This window comes from Prionailurus viverrinus, chromosome D3 (genome assembly GCF_022837055.1).
Source record: "Prionailurus viverrinus isolate Anna chromosome D3, UM_Priviv_1.0, whole genome shotgun sequence".
Taxonomy (NCBI): Eukaryota; Metazoa; Chordata; class Mammalia; order Carnivora; family Felidae; genus Prionailurus; species Prionailurus viverrinus.
The window spans coordinates 75,612,077-75,629,616 of record NC_062572.1 but is presented as its reverse complement, the minus strand read 5'-3'; the positions used below and the strand labels follow the sequence as shown (position 1 = coordinate 75,629,616).

General features: G+C 37.0%; 1 protein-coding gene across 22 annotated transcripts in view; it reads left to right on the top strand.

Annotated features, from left to right (window-relative positions):
* Positions 1-17,540, top strand: part of TCF4 (transcription factor 4) — a 351,095-nt gene that overhangs the window by 250,398 nt on the left and 83,157 nt on the right. For 2 of the 22 annotated variants that reach the window (XM_047826989.1, XM_047826991.1), the window contains exon 1: positions 7,502-7,940. The exons of 18 other annotated variants lie outside the window; for them this stretch is intronic. In XM_047826989.1, the coding sequence (XP_047682945.1) occupies positions 7,872-7,940 (69 nt within the window). In that variant the 5' untranslated portion in view covers positions 7,502-7,871. Of the gene's footprint in view, positions 1-7,501; positions 7,941-17,540 lie in introns of those variants that run through there. 2 more of the 22 variants (XM_047826988.1, XM_047826987.1) reach the window with 1 other exon arrangement.

Here is a 17,540-nt window from a genome sequence, read left to right as displayed (position 1 = left end):
TGCCAGAAGCTCTTTTCTCTTACCAGATGTGGGTACAAAACTTGTCTCACCTGTCCCATCATGGTCATCTCTGTGTTTGCATGTGGAGGAAATATTTAAGTGCTTATGATTAACAGAACAAAGAGATCGTTTATTTTTTAAAACTCACTAGCTAAAATTCAAGGTCATACTGAGTTAAAGAGCACAACAGCTAGGTCAGGAATGGACTTAAGCTTTAGGCTGTGGACTGACCTTGAGGGAACTTGAATCTGCTACTCCTTTCCCTTTGAAATAACCGTAATTCTTGCTCGAAGTGGCTGGTTTCCAGTTACACAAGAGGGTATTTTGGGCAAAACCTTTATAAAACAGGCACGTGAAATAGGCACTTCAGTAACGGATGTGCATAGGATGCTAATTCTTGTATGGTCACTCACTTCCACTTTAAAACTTACTGTTTTTATTCTCTTTACCTACTCTTTTTTATTTTGCGTGTTTATCAGGGATAGCCATTAAAGTATTTGAAAATTGCTTGTTCTCTGCCCAGCAATTCGTTGTTCTACTTGTTGGACGATGTCAAACAATTAAATGTAATCAACAGTTTAGAACCTCAGGAAATTGTTAGAATTTCCACCCCAAAGAGGGTTGACAAACCCTAGACAATTATTCTATTTAGAATGGAAATGGTTTTCATTGTGATATCACATTTCCCTCTGATCATTGAGCAATGCATTGGGAAGCCCAGTATTTATTCTCAAATTTTCAAAAATTGTGTACATCCTGTGCCCGGATTCCAATCTGCTTCATCAGTCCATTTTGTCAAAAGTTTCTCAAATGGAATCCTTCATTCGGACAAACAAACATACCCAGGATTTCCCCCCTTTAACTTTTTGGGAATTCATTTTTACACGTGCATCAATGCGACGGAAAAAACAGTTGCGTCTTATTTCATCTGCTTCAGGTGATTGTGGTAAGCCTGCTATAGCTCTCTTCATCTGGGAAGTGCTGCCATCTGAGTCAACTTCCTCCGTCTCTGTTTTTATATTGTCCAGGGTGATGCTTCCTCATTGCACCAAAATAGAAATGGTTTGTTTTTGTATCAAACTTGGAGACTGGCTATGGATTACACTGGGTTAGGGTAAAGGAATTTTTTTTTTTTCAAGAACATTCCACTTATCCCAAGGGAAAGAGATTGATGTACTAGAGACAAATGAGAAGCATTAATGATTTTTATTCCCTTAACTAAAACATCTCCTTTAGTCGCCAGAAGTATCACTTGTACTATCTTTTTTTTTCTAATTTCATTTAATATTTCAGAGATTTGGTAGAGCAAATGTGTAACTTTTGCAAGTATGGGTCTTTGCGTGAAATTGAGGAAGGAAGAAGTGAACTTCAGGTGGAGTCAAGCGTGTAGTTTCCATTGTAATGAAACCCCAAAATCTATATAGTCTGGTCTTGCAACTTACTATTTCACTTCACCACATCACACATGTTCCCCAGTCTGCAGGCTAATTCCATTTTATAAATTTGGCTTGTTGAATTTCATAGATCTGATATTCATGTGGGTAATGGCATACTCATTGTATTCTTCACCACAGAAATGAGAAAATGTGTGAAGGAGTGGGGAAATGAGTCTAACTAGATCTAACTGGAGACAAGAATTTGGGAACTCGGTTTTTACGTTTATTTAGCATGCTGTTGTTTGTCACCAAAACAATATTATGTCTGTGTGAGCTTTTATAATACTGTTTAAAGCAAAATAAGGAACCGTCTCTTTCTTCTGAAGAGAAATACTGCCACAGAAAGGTAGAAGTCAAATATTTACGGAACAAAAGTCTGGTTAAAATAGCCCACATTGCTTACCTTAGTAATCAATGTGAATTACATTATAATCAATATGACTACAAGCTATCTGACCAGCCAGGAAGAAAATAAATATTTGATCATGTGATAAACCATTTGGATGTCTGCATATGAACCCAAGCCGTATAAAAGTATCCAATTCAAGATAACAATACAAAGTCACTGATAAAGCCACAAATAGAAATTAGATTTCACAGTCTCAGCTGATAATTTGATACCTTTCTGTGATAAAAAGATCTTCCAAACTAAACTTGTCTATATTTGAACCGTACAAATACTTAAAACTATTGTACCTGATAATATGTAAATGCTGCCAAGAGAGTAAGTTTACGCCACTGAGAAGATGCAGGTGGTTTGTGCTTTATCTCAGTTCTTCATGTAATATGGATTTACTTCAGATAAATATTTTTATATTCGTCTGACAAGTATATTTATCTGAGGTAAGTATTTCCCCCAAATGAACGTGCGTTTTGAAAAAAAGTTTAAGGTAATTAGGATTCCAGTTGAGGAAAATCATTAACAAAAAATAGCTTACTCGCTTACTGAGAAAACATAGTTATTTTACATTCGAAAGATCTCAATACAAAGAAATGTAAGAATATACATGCAAGAAGTTTGTTGGTATTCGCTGCTGGATTGCAGGACTGTGTCAAGTCACAGATATCAGGAAAAGTTATTTTTAACTCTGTGTGTGTGTGTCTGGGTGTCTGTATCCTCCTTTGGGTAATTAAATCTTTTACAAAAGTGTACTCGTACCTACTAAGGATTTCTGTCATTGCAGTTTGAGGTGGATCTTCGACATCAACCCCTCCTTAGGTCTAAGCGACCACCATTTATTAAAATTTGTTAAAATTAACAATCCATGTACATGCATTCACTAACTAAACACTAACATTTTTTACCTTATGAATTAAATTTCTTCTTTCTAGTGACTTCTACTAGAGAGCAGAAAAATCCAATTGTTCAGCATCTGAATAAATCAAACTCAGTAATAACTCTTTTTTCAGCGGATAAGGGTAGCTTAGATAACCTCCTTTCCCTGACTTGACAAATTTTACCATTCATTTATGTGTAAATATGAGGACATAGATTTTGATCCTAAAGCATCAACAGAAATAGATTTTCAAGTATCTAAGTGTACATACGGGCTTCCCACGTCAAGTGTGGCAGGCAGTCCACAAGGCTTTGTGATTTGATATCTTTGCTTAATGGTGAAGAATATAGCAGGGTTCTGTCGTTTCGCATCTTTTTCCACTTCAGTAAGCATGTGTTGCCTACGTCTGTTTTGGGTGGAGATCATTTTCCCACTGTTCTCTAAGGCACCCTTCTTGTCTAGAGGAAACAACAGAGGAGGAACCAGGAAGAGCCCTCTCATTTCTAACATGTCAATGATATTAGGTGCCCTCTCATCTACGCTTCTCAAAAGAAGTGCTGGTGTTAAAATGAGAGAACTAAAACCCAGATTTGTGATACGACTTGGCCACCATCACACTGTGACCAGGTGTTAAGGTTGTAATTCTCAGACAGCTATGTCTGACCCTCACATTTAAGCCCTTGGGATTTTAGAACTTTGCTCACATCCTGATCCCACTGCCTTAGGAGTTTTGTGATCTATGAAATGTCACGTAAGGTTCTTTGTGCCTTAATTTTCTATCTTTAAAGTAGGAATGATAATACCTGTCGCAGAGTACTGGTTATGAAGATTAACTGTAGGCAGTGGTATGTTCTTTAAATTGTATATCGCTCTACATGTATTAGTTAACTGTTTTATTACCAAAATTTTTGATGGGGTAGATATTTACCTAAGGTGGTATTTAATTTATAGGTATGCTCGTTCCCGTTATGTTAGGTAATCACTATATATTGATGACTATTACTATTTTCCTTGGGGTATAAGGTTTAGCTAAATTCAGCTGTGCTGGGCAAAAGGGAATAGCATTGTAGAAGTAAGCAAGTATTGTATGAGAAAAAGGAAAGTTTAGGTGTTCAGTGACTTGAACAGAAACATGGAGTTATTCCCATACTATCAAGTTATACCCTGGAGGGAAATGACACTCCCTTCAAATGACCATCATTCATTCCTCCTCCATCCACTCAACTCATTTATTGAGCACCTGCCTTATTTTGGGTGATGTACAAGGTCATATATGTGTGTGTGTGTGTGTGTGTGTGTGTGTGTGTGTGTGTGTGTTTATTAGGTTTATTTGGACTTTTCAGGAACTGCATAATACAGTCATTATTCAAGGAAAAAAAAAAGGTAGAATTTAATGAGATCTGTGATTGAGAGGGAATAGTTCAGTTCCTTACCATGTGACAGTTTGTTGTCTGTTGAATATATGTGTGATTGTCCCTGCTTCACAATGAAAACATTAGTCATTAGTTATATCTTTCCATGTTATTCAAGGGCACAGGCCCCATCTCCTCAACCATGTGGTCAGGTCTCTGAGAGCAAGAAGAGTGTTGTATGTGTCAGTACAACTCAATACAAAGTTGGGAATCGTTAAACGATTGTTTGTGAAATGATTGAATGAATACAAAAATCCAAGGCCCTTCACTCAAGTGGTATAGAACTTGTTCTTTAATGTGGCCATTCATTCCTTCATTCATGTATTCATTCAGCAAGTTTTATTGAATGTCCACCTTGTAGGTGATACTGGGCACACGCATTGGGGATTTCTGGTCCGATAGCCCCCAAATTTCTTATGACAACTCTAGATATGTGTCCCCAGTTCTCCTTTACCTCAAATGTATCTGTCAAGGACTTTTAGGAAAGTGATGAAAGAACTGTAAACTTCAAGTTATAGAAGAAGGTCAGAATAATGTGGATGTATTTTAAGTGGTCCGTACTTCTAAATGATAGTTTTACTGGTAAGAATTTTTTCCCCCAAGAATGGCAGATGCTGCCTACCCCTAGTGTCCTCAGTGATGTTTTCAGCTGACCACCAGGGAGAGTGGTGGCTCACTCTTTTGTGTGGCTAACTTCCATTCCCTATCATTTCAGTGATAACAAGGGACTCCTGGCCTGTTAGGTAACTTGCCTAAGTATATACTGATGAAGCAAACAGACCAGGTCAGTGTCCCTTAAAAATTGGCTGCTCTGATGGAGACTTCTTTTAAAATTATTATGAAACACACGGATTCATGCATATAGCTTCAGTTGTTCTTAAACTTCTGTGCTAACTCCCCACGCATCACACTAAAAATTTATCATGGGTGATATTTCTGTCACAAAGGAAACTTCAAAGTCTGAATTCGCAGAAATGTCTCAGTTGACAAGCCACTGACTTGAGTTCTGTGATTGAAATGTACTCCAAGGTCAACAAACCAAAACCTGAACATCAGTGGATGATAATACCTTCAGTGTCTCGATGGTTATAACACAGAGAATACCTTTCAAAGGAGTGTATCTTTATTAATCATTGCAAATTTATACTTCTGAAATTTCAGGCTCTTTTTCATTAGCTAATGAAGCCCAGAAGCTTAATGTTCTAGTACCATTTTAATTTTTTGAGTCCCATGTGCTGATTTGTCGGGGTTTAAAAATCTCTTTCACCTTATCAGATTAAAAACATTTATTTATGCACATGTTAACAATGTATTTAAAAGCAACAAAAGCTTCAATATTTAAAATATTAATTGTTGCTCATTAAAGTATGAAAATTTTATTTATACTTACATAATTAATAAAAAGGCATTTTATATGTTTGCAAGATGAGGCACTTAATGTAAATGAGGCAGAATGGTTATTTATCAAAATAGTTAAGAAATCTTCCTAATGGTCCATCTATGAGAAAGTTAGACAGGATCTAGACACAGCCTTCTAAATAAGGGGTTTCTATGAGAAACAACAAAGGAACAGCAACAATAACCCCCTCCCCCCAACTTATCTCTCTTTAAATTCCAGCCTCTTTTCTAAGCCCTGGTTTTTACATACTCTCCTTTAGTAGGTGAGTACCCTGGCCTTATGTATGAAACACTGAGGGTGGTTTAAAGGTTACAAATGTGATCCTGTCAGATTGACAACTAACTGTTCTAATGAGGAAAAAATCCTCAAAGCATGAAATTTGAATGAAATGTGTGATTATAATTCAAGTACTGTTTACACAAACCTCTGGGGACCCTCAGAATAAATGCAGAGCAAGTGAGTTAGACAAACCTCTGGGCCTTCGCTATATGTGTGTGTGTGTGCAGTGTGTGTGTGTGTGTGTGTGTGTGTGTGTGTGTGTGTGTGTTTATTTTAGAGTGTGGGAGAAACTTTGCACCATGAAGCCAAGGCTTTGCTCTTCAGAACCAACACCACAGTCCCCCCTTGTTTATGAATACTGTATGTGTTTTGTTACCATGTTGAATTGTAAGGAAATAGGTGCTTTGAATTATTAAAGTTGATTCTTGAGAATAGATGTATGCTCGGGTGGCATTTGCTTCGGCATATGCAAATGATTTAGTTTCATTTGGGATCAATTCCCAGAGGCCCTCCTTTCCTGGGATGCTCTGAATTTGGCAAGCTCAAGTCAGCCCGTCTCTTCTCCCCCCTCCCCCTCCCCTTTCTTTCTTTCCTTTTTGTTTTTTGTTCCTCCCCCCCCCTTTTTGTTGGGTGATATAATATTTAAAAACAAAACAAATAAATATATACACTTGGTTGTTAGAAACGTTGTGATCTAGAAAAGATTCTATTGTTCAGTTGTAATCAAAGGTGGAGGAAGATTTTCGCCTTAATCACACTTAAAGTTTAGCAAAACCATACAAACGTGGAATGTTTGTTAAAATATTCATACAGAATAGGGCTCCTTGCATGATGCAAAATTCTGAAAGTGTGGTGTCAGAGGTGCCTTTTTAGGAACTGACAGCTGTAAGTCATTCGGAGGTTCGGATGTACCAATAAACTCTTGCTTTAGAACCCAGAAACCAAATAGCGTTAAGTGGGTGGTAGATGATCCAAAGGTACAGCGAAAGCACCAAACTCCAAACTGAGAAGGTGGCCGTGAGGGGTGCCCAGGCGGAGCGAAGGGAGCGTCGTCCCCTTATTATTATTATGCCGGCTGGCCTCTGGACACGCGGCGGTCTGCGACATGGCGAGGTGAAGTTCACGGGCGGCCCCCCTGCCCACCGGTTCCGGGGAAGCGGAGGGTTCGCAGAGCCCTGGGCGGGCCGCACTGTTACTCTGTTTCATTCCGCAACCCCGTTTTGTAGGTTGTTGACCAAGCAGTCAGAAAACACTGCCCCCTCTCTCCTTCTGAGCGAGGTCAGAGACGTGGTGGGGGTGTGTGTGTGTGTGTGTGTGTGTGTGTGTGTGTGTGTGTGTTTCCCTCTCTCCCCTTTCCCTCCCCTTTCTCCGAGTCGAGTTCTCAGGCAGCTGCGTACAATGCTGGGAGCTAGCCAGCAGCAGAGACAGATGGCAGAGTTATTAGATGTGCATCATACGATTCCCTTCCTGCCACTCGCTTTTTAATCAAATTAAAACAAAAAAGAAAGAGAGGGAGAGAGAGAGAGGGGGAGTCAATTAACTGCATTTGTATTCTGCTCAATAATGGACCCTGTTCCACTTTTACCCTAAGGCAGTTGAGTGGAAATTTTAGAGAAGAAAAGGGTGCCTAGAACAAAACAAAACAAAAAAAAAAAAAGAGAGAGAGAGAGAGAAAGAAAAGAAAAAGAAAGAAAAGAGGAAAAAAGAAAAGAAAAAGAAAAGAAGGGGGGGAGTGAAGACTGCAGAAATTTGTAAGAATCGGCATTACTGAAGGAACTGATAAAAACCCCTCGGAAAAGTTGAATCGATCCCGCGTATGCATTAGGATTGAGAGCTCCATCAGGGCCGGGCTGCCTTCCAGCTCCGCTGCGCAAACTTGAGCGTCTGACAGCAGCGCGGCGGCCTCCCCCGCCCGCCAGGAATGGTCTCTTCCTGCTTTGCATATTCACCACGCTTGGCCCGGCCATATGGGAAAATGCAACTGAAGGAATTGTTGTGAAAAAAGGGACAGCGAGTTTGAAATAAAAGTTGTTAGAGTGGTACTGAGGAGAAAAAAGATTCCGAGACCATGTACTGCGCATACACAATCCCGGGCATGGGCGGCAACTCTTTGATGTACTACTATAATGGGAAAGCGGTAAGCGGACGCGGGCTGCGAGGGGGATTTTTGACAAGTTTTATTGTCGCAGGGAAGAGCATCCTAGGCGGTGATCATTGTTTGCAAAGTTGTGCAGGACTGCTGCACCTTCCTTGGTGCCATGAAATAGTTATCATTTGCCAATCTTAGGATATTATGGTTGCCTTTTCTTTTGAAAAAAAATTCCCCCCCCCCCCCTCCAGAGCAGAAAAATAGGTGGTTTCAGAGCTTTAGAAAGTGGATCCCAGGGCGAAAGTTTGCAGTCAGGTAAAGTTGGAAGGTGGTAAGATGGGGGGAAAAAGACTTTTGGAAAATTCTTGTTGCTTCCAAATGACTGTTTGAAAGGAAAAGCAGATATGAGGAGAATTGAGACAGCCCAAGTTAGGCTGAGAGGAAATGTGGGGTAAGTTTCTCCCTGGACTGAGGTTTTGTGATATCTAGTCTTACTAAGTTGAAAGCTAAAGTGAAGTGGATTCAGTGGAGAGAATCTGAAAGGTTAAAAAAGAGCAAAGACATAGAACTGAGACATCTAAGAAGTAGATTATATAAGTTTAATATTTTAAAACCAAAAAAAACATTCATGCACATAGCAATATTGTTGTAAGTTATTTGTGTTGTGTGGCTTCTTTACTCAATTTTCCCCCTTCAACAGAAACGCTTTATTTAAAAAAAAAAAAGTGTCTGGTATTTTGTGCATAACCCCAGCAGAAGGTTTATACTTGCCATCTGGAGGTTTATTTTTTTTTTTCCTTCGGCTGGGTCCTCTGAAGGAAAAGGATTTCAATATTTTCAAATCGGTATGTGGGGCTCTCCGGAAGATTTGTTGGGGGGTAGAGAGAGAAATTTATTATTTTAAAATAGAAAAAGAAGATTGAGGGAGGAGTGAAAAGCAGCCATTTACAAACTGCTCTCTGTGTACTTTGAACTTCCATTTGGATTGATCTTAATCAGAGTGTGATAGTTGGGCCAAAAGGGACCGATCAGAGCTTTCACGAAGGCCCAATTCAGCTGTAGCGATTGGCGCAAACGAATTAAAACATGTGTATGTGACGGTGTATGCATGAGTCTATATACTTCCCTGTGTATGCATAATGGTTCTATCTAGCTGAGCGTATACTGGAATGCACACACATACACGAGTGTTTCAAGGTGCAGTATGGTTTAGGAAGATTAATAATTTCATTCAAGAAACCAGTTTTATGAATGGGCCACTGCTGAAATAATATCGTTTACTTTTATTTCTTGGTCACTTAAAAGTGTGAGCAAATTGTCAAAAGTTTATAAAACTATCCAGTTTTTATCTTTTTGTTTGTTTGTTTAAAGAGAACATAGTGTGTAATTAGAAGAACAGTTAAGTGTGGTAAGGGAAATATAACTTTAAAACAAATGGCTTATGTTGTGAACTGATCCAGTAAAGTGGTTAAATTTGTAAACATAAATATTAGGATTATGTAACTTCCTTTTTTTAAACAAGTGCCTAATTTGCACTTGGTGGTTACTCCTGTATAGTTCTTAAGACTTTTGCCTGTTATCTTTTTGACATTCCCATACATAACATATTTAGCCAGTACCTTTAATTTTAAAGCACTTCTAATGAAAATTTTGTGAATGATGCTATCATAGCAGGAAAAAGTGTCTCAGAAGCAATAAAATAGCTGCAGGGACTATATGATCCTAATGCAGTGTAAGAGAATTACAATGAATATAAGTTTCTGAGGTTTTTATCTTTAGGAATTACCAGTGATAATGATTTTTGCATGTGAGTTGTTAATTTTCTGCCCTGATGGTCTGAACTGACAAAATTTTAGTTTTAAGTTTTGGACATTTTAACTCCCTTTTAGCCAAGAGGAATTTTTTTAAAAAATATGTATTCCATTCCCACAGCTTGCCAGTTGCCTCTACCATAAGAAAATGCTGAATATGACATCATATCACTAATATGCCCTCTCAGTTGCCAAATATTTTGGTTGTTAGATTTTTTTTTTTTTGAGAGGATGGTACTCATAAAATCAAGATCGCTCTGTCACAGGAAATGTATTTATAGGAACTGTTTTAAGGCGTTTATTAAAAACAAATCTGGTGATGTGTATCTCTATTGATTCAAACACTAGAAAGAAGCAAATTGTACATACATTATAGTTAGAAGAAATAGCCGTTTGGAACACTAGCAGAAAGCTTTTGAAACCAGGAATGGTTACCAGTTCTTCATTTTAGCTTTAGGAAACGGACAGCAAAGTCCAGTTGTACGTGCTCTTTGGATGGGGCCAGTTGTATCCCATTTTTAAAAATGCCTTCATGCATACACTGGGGAAGCAGATTTTTGTTTATTCTACAGTGTGTATTGTACTGGCTGTAATTCTGCATTCAGCGGCTTTTGATTTGGTGCCAGACATCTTGTGGAGATTGTGTATGCCATGAGTTAATTGTTCAAAATGCCTATCGAAGAGACTTTACATTTCTTGAGTTTCGCTTGTTGTTTTGGGTTTGAGTATCTGTGCATTTTTGTGTGTATGTGCGCATATGACCAATGTGTGTTTTAACTCAAATTGTTGGAGTTAAGTGTGATCAGCTATTTGTTACACAAGCTTTCCTCTGAAGACAACACAGCACAGAATTCCTTCTTCTTCTTCTTTTTTTTTTTTCCCAGTGACAAGTCAATTACTTGTTTAAATTCAGTTTGAACTCTCTGAACTGAGAGAGGCCAGAGGAAGCAGGTTTTCCCTGTGAATAAACAAAAGAAGAAAAATGTAAAATCATTCCAAAACACTGTGATTTTAGGTTGTTGGGCGAGTGCAATTAAGCCTTACAACAATTATGATTTCTTCTTTTTGAACTGGCACCTATAGGATTTATGAAATCAGTTTTCCTCTAACACCCTAGCAGGAGAAATAGTAGAGGCAGTGGTATTTTAGGACAAAGAAAAATGTAAATTTTCTATTACCTTAAGTTATGAAATGTTTCTATAGCCATATCCCACACAAATTGTTTTCTTCTCTCTGTGAACCACTGGAGCTGGTCTGAAATGTGGACTTTAGGAAGCCAAAACCTCCAAAATATCATAATATTACAACTCTCAGAGAACAAATCTTGAGTATAAACCAGAATGTATTTTTGAAAATCAGCTCCTCCTCAGGTGAGAGTTTAATACCAAAACTTAGCCCAATCATTTTCGTGATTTCTTTTCTTTATGGGCTAGATGTTTAAATACACATGAATCCCATTTTCAGCTAAATAAAAACTGTGAAAGCATTACTTCTTAACTACGGGAAGAGAGGCTCTTTGCAGAGAAAATAAGTCCAGTTTATTTTCAGTGTTATGAGTGTAAGCTTCTATCAAAATGTGCCGCTGTGTCTGTCCTCATTCAGGCTATGAGCACTAGCAGGCATTACCTACCTGGTCCACAGTAAGTATAGTTCCTGCTAGAAATGTTGATTTTTATAACCGCTCCTATCTTCTTATTCATTGAATAAGAATTTTAATAAGTAATTATTTGGTCAAATTTCCACATACCTAAAAATAAAGCAATTCCACAAAGATGAAATTATGGCAAATGAAATTGAAAACAAAAGTGGCGAAATTTCCTCCTAATGGTAATTTAAGATCACATCATCATCTCTCGCCAGCATGTGCATGTGTTAAACCGTATAGAGAAACCTATAATTATTGTAATTGCTCTTTTTGCTTTATACTAACAAGCTTCAAACCATGTTTCAAACTAGTTGTTTTGAAATAGTTATTTGTGAAGTCATCAAATCTCAGAAAGTAAATGGTAATGAGCTCTCCATGTTTATATTCTGACTGTTGGTCACATTATGCAGCTTTTCAACTCCCTGAAGTTCAGAGGTTAAAATGGATGTTGATTATTTCTGATATCAAGGCCAAAAAGTAAAATAATTTCATGATTCCTGCTTAAGATGAAAAAAACAGGAACATTTTAAATATCAGAATCATTTCAGTTGGGAATGCATTCTTAGAGAAAAGTTTACCTCTGAATAAGAGACAATCTCAGTCAGCCACCTAAATTTTTTAAGTAAAAATTAGGGTATGGAATGTTTAGCTTTTTTTCCCACGTACCACAGGAAGTGCTAACATAAAAAGTTTAATATTTAAAGAATACCAGTAATAATGTTTTCCAGTACAATTTACATATGGCCCTTTCTTTGCAAACCTCACGGTTGATTCCAGTAGCCTCTAGCCTCATGCAGGTAGCCACTGGGCTTTAAAGTTTTTAATAGTGTATCAACTATCGACTATGCAAATTGCATTTAGTATTTTAGAAAGGTATTTCATATACTTAGCTATTTTCAAAGTCATGATTATAAATGAAAGTAGCTGGTATAAAAGCATTACTCCTTAAAATTATTGTTTAGCTGCTATTACAGAGCAAAAATTTGCCTAGGTCACAAATTAATATAATCTTTCAATTCCCCACTGATTGAAGAAAACAAAACATATTTAAAAAAAAACATTCAGGATAAACTTCTATTTAGTAAGCTTACTTTTTGGTATTGTTGACATATAAAGCTTTTAATTTACCCACTTTAAAATAACAATGAAAATTTTACTTTTTTTTCTTCTGTGCTTGATTGCTTCGAACAAAATTATGTTGATTTGGTCCTTTACGACTAAGCTGGTAAAAATTCACCAGACGCTTAATCTTGATATTGTGGCTACATCTTGCTCTCCTGCCTCTGATTAAATTTCCAGAATCCCTGCGTGAGATTCACAGATGCCAGTTTGAACATTTCTCTGGGGCTAATTTCTTAGAAAGAAAATATGGATCGGTTACATATTTGGTTAATTTTATTTAATCCCTAATTTCTGGTAGGTCTGAACATTTTGGATTTAGTGTTGATAATTGATAAGCATCCTTCTAGTGCTGGGCGATGGCATTGTTTCAAGGAGAATTTGGAGGAAGGACATTGAAACACAGGGGGAAGAGGGCTAGGGAGAAAAGTGGCCAGGAAAAAAGATCTAATAGCTGGTGCAGTCTTGAAATACCTTTCCAACTGATCTACAGGAAATTGTGCTGAATAGCTGTATGTTTCCTGTTCCACTATAAATGCGGTTTGCATTACACCCCCTATTTGTTGTTTTGTTTTGTTTTTTACTAAAATTATAATACCACTGGAGAGGCGTGAGATTAGTGATTTCTTCCTTGTAACTTAATTTTTAAGTATGTTTTTTAGTCACATTTGGATTTTAGACATTGCCATATTTCATTATTATGAATGTTGTATGAGTGTGTTTCCAAGCCTCCCTGAGACTTCTATCACAGTGATGCTACTAAGGAGAAAAAAAATGCTTTGGTGTCATTCCTCTGGAATCACCATGTAGGCCATGAACATGGTCAGCAACCTGCCATCATGAGGTTATTATTATTTTTTTTAATCTTAACTTTGAATCCAGTGAAAATATGTAGATTTTAGATATGATTGTGGCAATTTTAAAAGTTGCTAAAATTCAAGTTTACTTTTATCGTAAGAAGAAAATGCAGTGAAGACGTATTTGCTCCGCATAACAAACCTAAATGCAACTCTTATAATTGAGAATTTCAGGACAGACACACAAAAGATTACTAGGCTTTTTGTTCTGTTTTTTTTTTTTTTTTTTTCATTTTCCTCCAATATTATCAGGGTTACAGAAAAGTTCCTGTTTCACAGTCAATATAGTTTAAAGGTAGTTTTAGGTTTCAGTCTTCCATAGTTTATGTATATTTGGTGTTAAGTTAGCCCTTAATACTTCAGACATAACTCTAAGGTGACACAGGGTAAAGTTATGTGTGGTAACACTACTGACAGTAAGGCGAAAAAAAAGATCTGGAGCTGTATGTTCATAAAATATTTAAATATTTATAATCTATTCAGGAAATCGTCATAGCCCTTCATAAAAGCAGCTATATATAAACTAGGAAACACAAATGCATAGTGACAAAACTGAAAACGATAATTCTGTAAAATAATTATATTTTGAAGTATGATGTGACCTGCTAAAAAGTCAATGCGTGGAAATGTTTGGAAAACTTCCTAGTTAGAGGCTTTTTGACGTTTTAGAATCTGTAATAAACTGGCACATTGTATCACCTTAAGTATCTCGATTTTATTGTATTTTATTTAGCAAAATAAAATTATTCTTCTAAAGAATATTTCTTAAGGTTGAGTTTACTGGTTTGGGACTTGAACATGGTTTGAGAGTTTGCCCCGCTTAAAACTTTGGGAGAGTTTCCTGTTTGCAGCGCTGAAAGAACCATGGCCTAGGTTCCAGACTGCAGCCTCTAGTTATTAAGAGATGCATTTCTGTCACAATGCCACACTCTGATTAGAATTTAAACTTTCACATTTCTGATATTTTTGTCTTTAAATTCTATGTCGTGTCAAGTCGTTACCCAGTTTTCTTCAGATTCTTCTTCCTTATTTGTTAAATCTGCATGTGCTAATCAGGGCCTTTTGTTGAAAAGTGACTTAAAAGGGACACTATACCTATAACATTTTATTTGGGAGAGTGTACTGTTTTAAAGGCATCCCTCCCCATATTGGGATAAAGAGTGGGTTTAAAACGCCAAAGAAGTCAGGGGTGGGAGCAGTGTGGGTGATGGTCTAATTTCAGGCTCCACCGAAAAAATGCAGGCTTTGGCATCCTCCGGGGACCTAGGGCTGTGCTTTCCAGGAGACCAAATTATACTCCTCTGGAGAGAGGGCACATTGAGGTAATTGGTGGGACAGACTGAGGAGAGTCAAATTCCAGCTGCTTCCATTGTAGCTGACCTGAAAATGAATAGGGGATGTTAAGAGTGGAGGCTAACATTTGACTTGGCTTTTTCACCTCCACAAACCTAAGGGCGAGAATTATAGAGCAGCGAATGACTGCGCCAATAATCATCCTGTTCAAGTGGGAATTGCTATGTTGGGGAAAACTCTCACGCCATTTTAAAAATAGTTGATGCGTTTACCAACCACAGTCTTATCACTGTAGCCCCAATAAAGTTTACCCACAGCATGGAAACACTCTCTGTTTTTACTGTTAGCCATCTAGTGAGTGTGTTTTGGATTCTCACCTCTTTGGTTACCATTTCAAAATGCTTGTAATGAAAGACATTCAGAAGGCACTGGAATCCCACCTCCACGAAGAGAAGCAAAAAGTGGAAAGTGTCTCCACTCTGTTTCCCCCAGAATATATGCTTTTTTTTTTTTTCCAGGAGAATAATGCTGTATTACTCAATAGCTTTTCTAACGAATAAAACAAATTAAATTGATGTTACATGCATATTTAAACCCCATCCAGTTAAGTACTGACGTGATTAAAATAATCAAATGTATTACTTAAAAAATTAAAAAGGATAAATTCTGCACCCCATTATTTTATTGACTTTTAAATATAAATTGCAGAAATGTTTACATTCCTAATGGCATTATTAAGCTAAACTGACAAATCAGAGGAAAAAAGTTGATTGCCCAGCACATTATTATTTCTGCACCTGTTATTACAATTCAGAAGTGGAGGCTCAGCACACAGGAGCAGCATGGATGCTGTTTTCTTAGGCTTCCTTTGTGTGATGTGGGGGTTGGGATAAATGTTTAACAGGTGTACTTTCACTTTGTAGTGCCTTTTTTGTGTGTTGATATGATTAAAAGCCTACAATGTTTTTCATGTAGCTTTGAAATTAATATGCAAATAATTGGGGATGGTAGGGCTCTCCTCTACCTGCTGCACCAAGCCTCCCTAAGCAGAATGGGGAGGAGGGGGCGGGATATCAGCTTTTTAGTAGAAGTCGTTTAGGTACAAATGATGCCAACTTTCATCTCCACCCTGTGAATCTGTAAGGGAAAAATAAGGGAAGAAGAGGGGCATCCAGTTAATTTAGGTAGAATTGCAGACCTGGAATGAAAATAGTTTAGATTTTTATTTTCTGGTTATATGCTGGCCAAGAAGTAGACTTTTGAGTACATTTTTTAAACAATAATGTGAATTGTGTAACATTGTCAGTGCTTTGGTTTGAAATTGTGCTTGTTCCTTTAGTTTATTTCCTTTTCTAAATCATACCATATCATTTTTCAAACATTTGAACCATATTCCTCCCTGTCGCTGAGGTGGCAATGATTGTTTACTAATATAATTCTGGAATTTCTTAGGTGTTCATTGTCCACTAATTTCACATAGAAATCTAAAGTTTCTGCAGCCAGTGGGATAAATAATGCCCTAATTTTTTTGTAAATTTTTGTTGTTGTTTAGGTTTTTAAAGAATGTTGTTATATTCTTCAAAATGTAATGACCTTTGATTTGGATTGTGAGGGGAAAAGTATCTTTGTTGACTCCCATACGACAGATAGTTTGAGTTTGCAAATAAGTGATTAAAATGCCATTATTTCCTGGAAGTTACTAGTTAGCACTATTCATATGAGTTTAGATTTTTTCCTGTGTAATAATTTCAACTCCTGGATTTTAATAAGACTTAATATGTAGCACGGATCCCGTTTAATCTCCCCCTGGCTTCACAGCAAAATGTTTACATAAATGAACCCTCAATTTTGATATCAACTATTTAACTCTGTCTTTCCAGAGTTAATGCTATTTCCATAATTAAACATTTCCACAGTTAGTGCTATAGGAGCATATCTTAACCATGATGTTCTTTTGTGTTCCTTTAAGCCATATGTTGGCTAGGTCAGCAAAGAAATGGGAGTCTGATTTTATTTTAAAGAAAATAAGTTATTACTCTACCATTGTATTAGACATCCAGCTTCAGAGGGAGTAAAAAAATAAAATTCCTTCATATTTTCATTTTGTTACATTTGCAGCAGAAATGTGTATGCTCAAATGGTTATTTTCAACTCATGACAGCTGTGATATTTAAAATGATCACAGCTGTTGTGACTTAAAATTGATTTTTCTATTAACACCTGAGAAAAAGACCTGTGCTGTATTAAAAACTTAAATAAGGTAACTGTAAAATTAGATATGTTGATGTGAATCTAGTAATCCTACTTCCCAGAGGTTGCAAAGTGCAGCCGACCTCATGGATGCTTCCAGGCAGTGAGCTAAAGCTGCTAGAAATAGATGCGTGGTTGTTAAATGCGTTTACCTTTTAAAGAATTCATGTAATAGCAGATCCTCTTGGCTCAACTTTTACAGTGTCAGTTTTGCTAATAAAACCTTTTAGAATTCAGTTTACTTAATTAACCCCAAGAAAGGCTTGTGTGACTTATATGAATCATTATGAGATCCTAACCTCTAAACTTTTTTACCTTTCAGACATGACATTGAGAAATGCAAACCACACTAAATTGTTCCTTATGGAGGAAGTTTTGGTTTTATGGCTCTTTTCCTCCATCATTTTCAGATGATGAAAAAAAGAAAAACAGATGAAAAAGGAGAAACAAATTATTCCTAAGTAGTTTTAGGCTAGCACTTGTTCTTGGAATCTTTAATACATTTTTAATGTTCACTTTGCAGATCCATTTAACCTGTTTTAAGAGTTAGATGGTGCTTCCTGCTTTCCGTCGATCTGTTCTGATGTTGACCTTCTCAGGGTAATCAGTGTTGGAATCTTTTTTTTTTTTTAAAGTGTTGGAATCTTGAATGTAGCAATAGATTACCTATCTA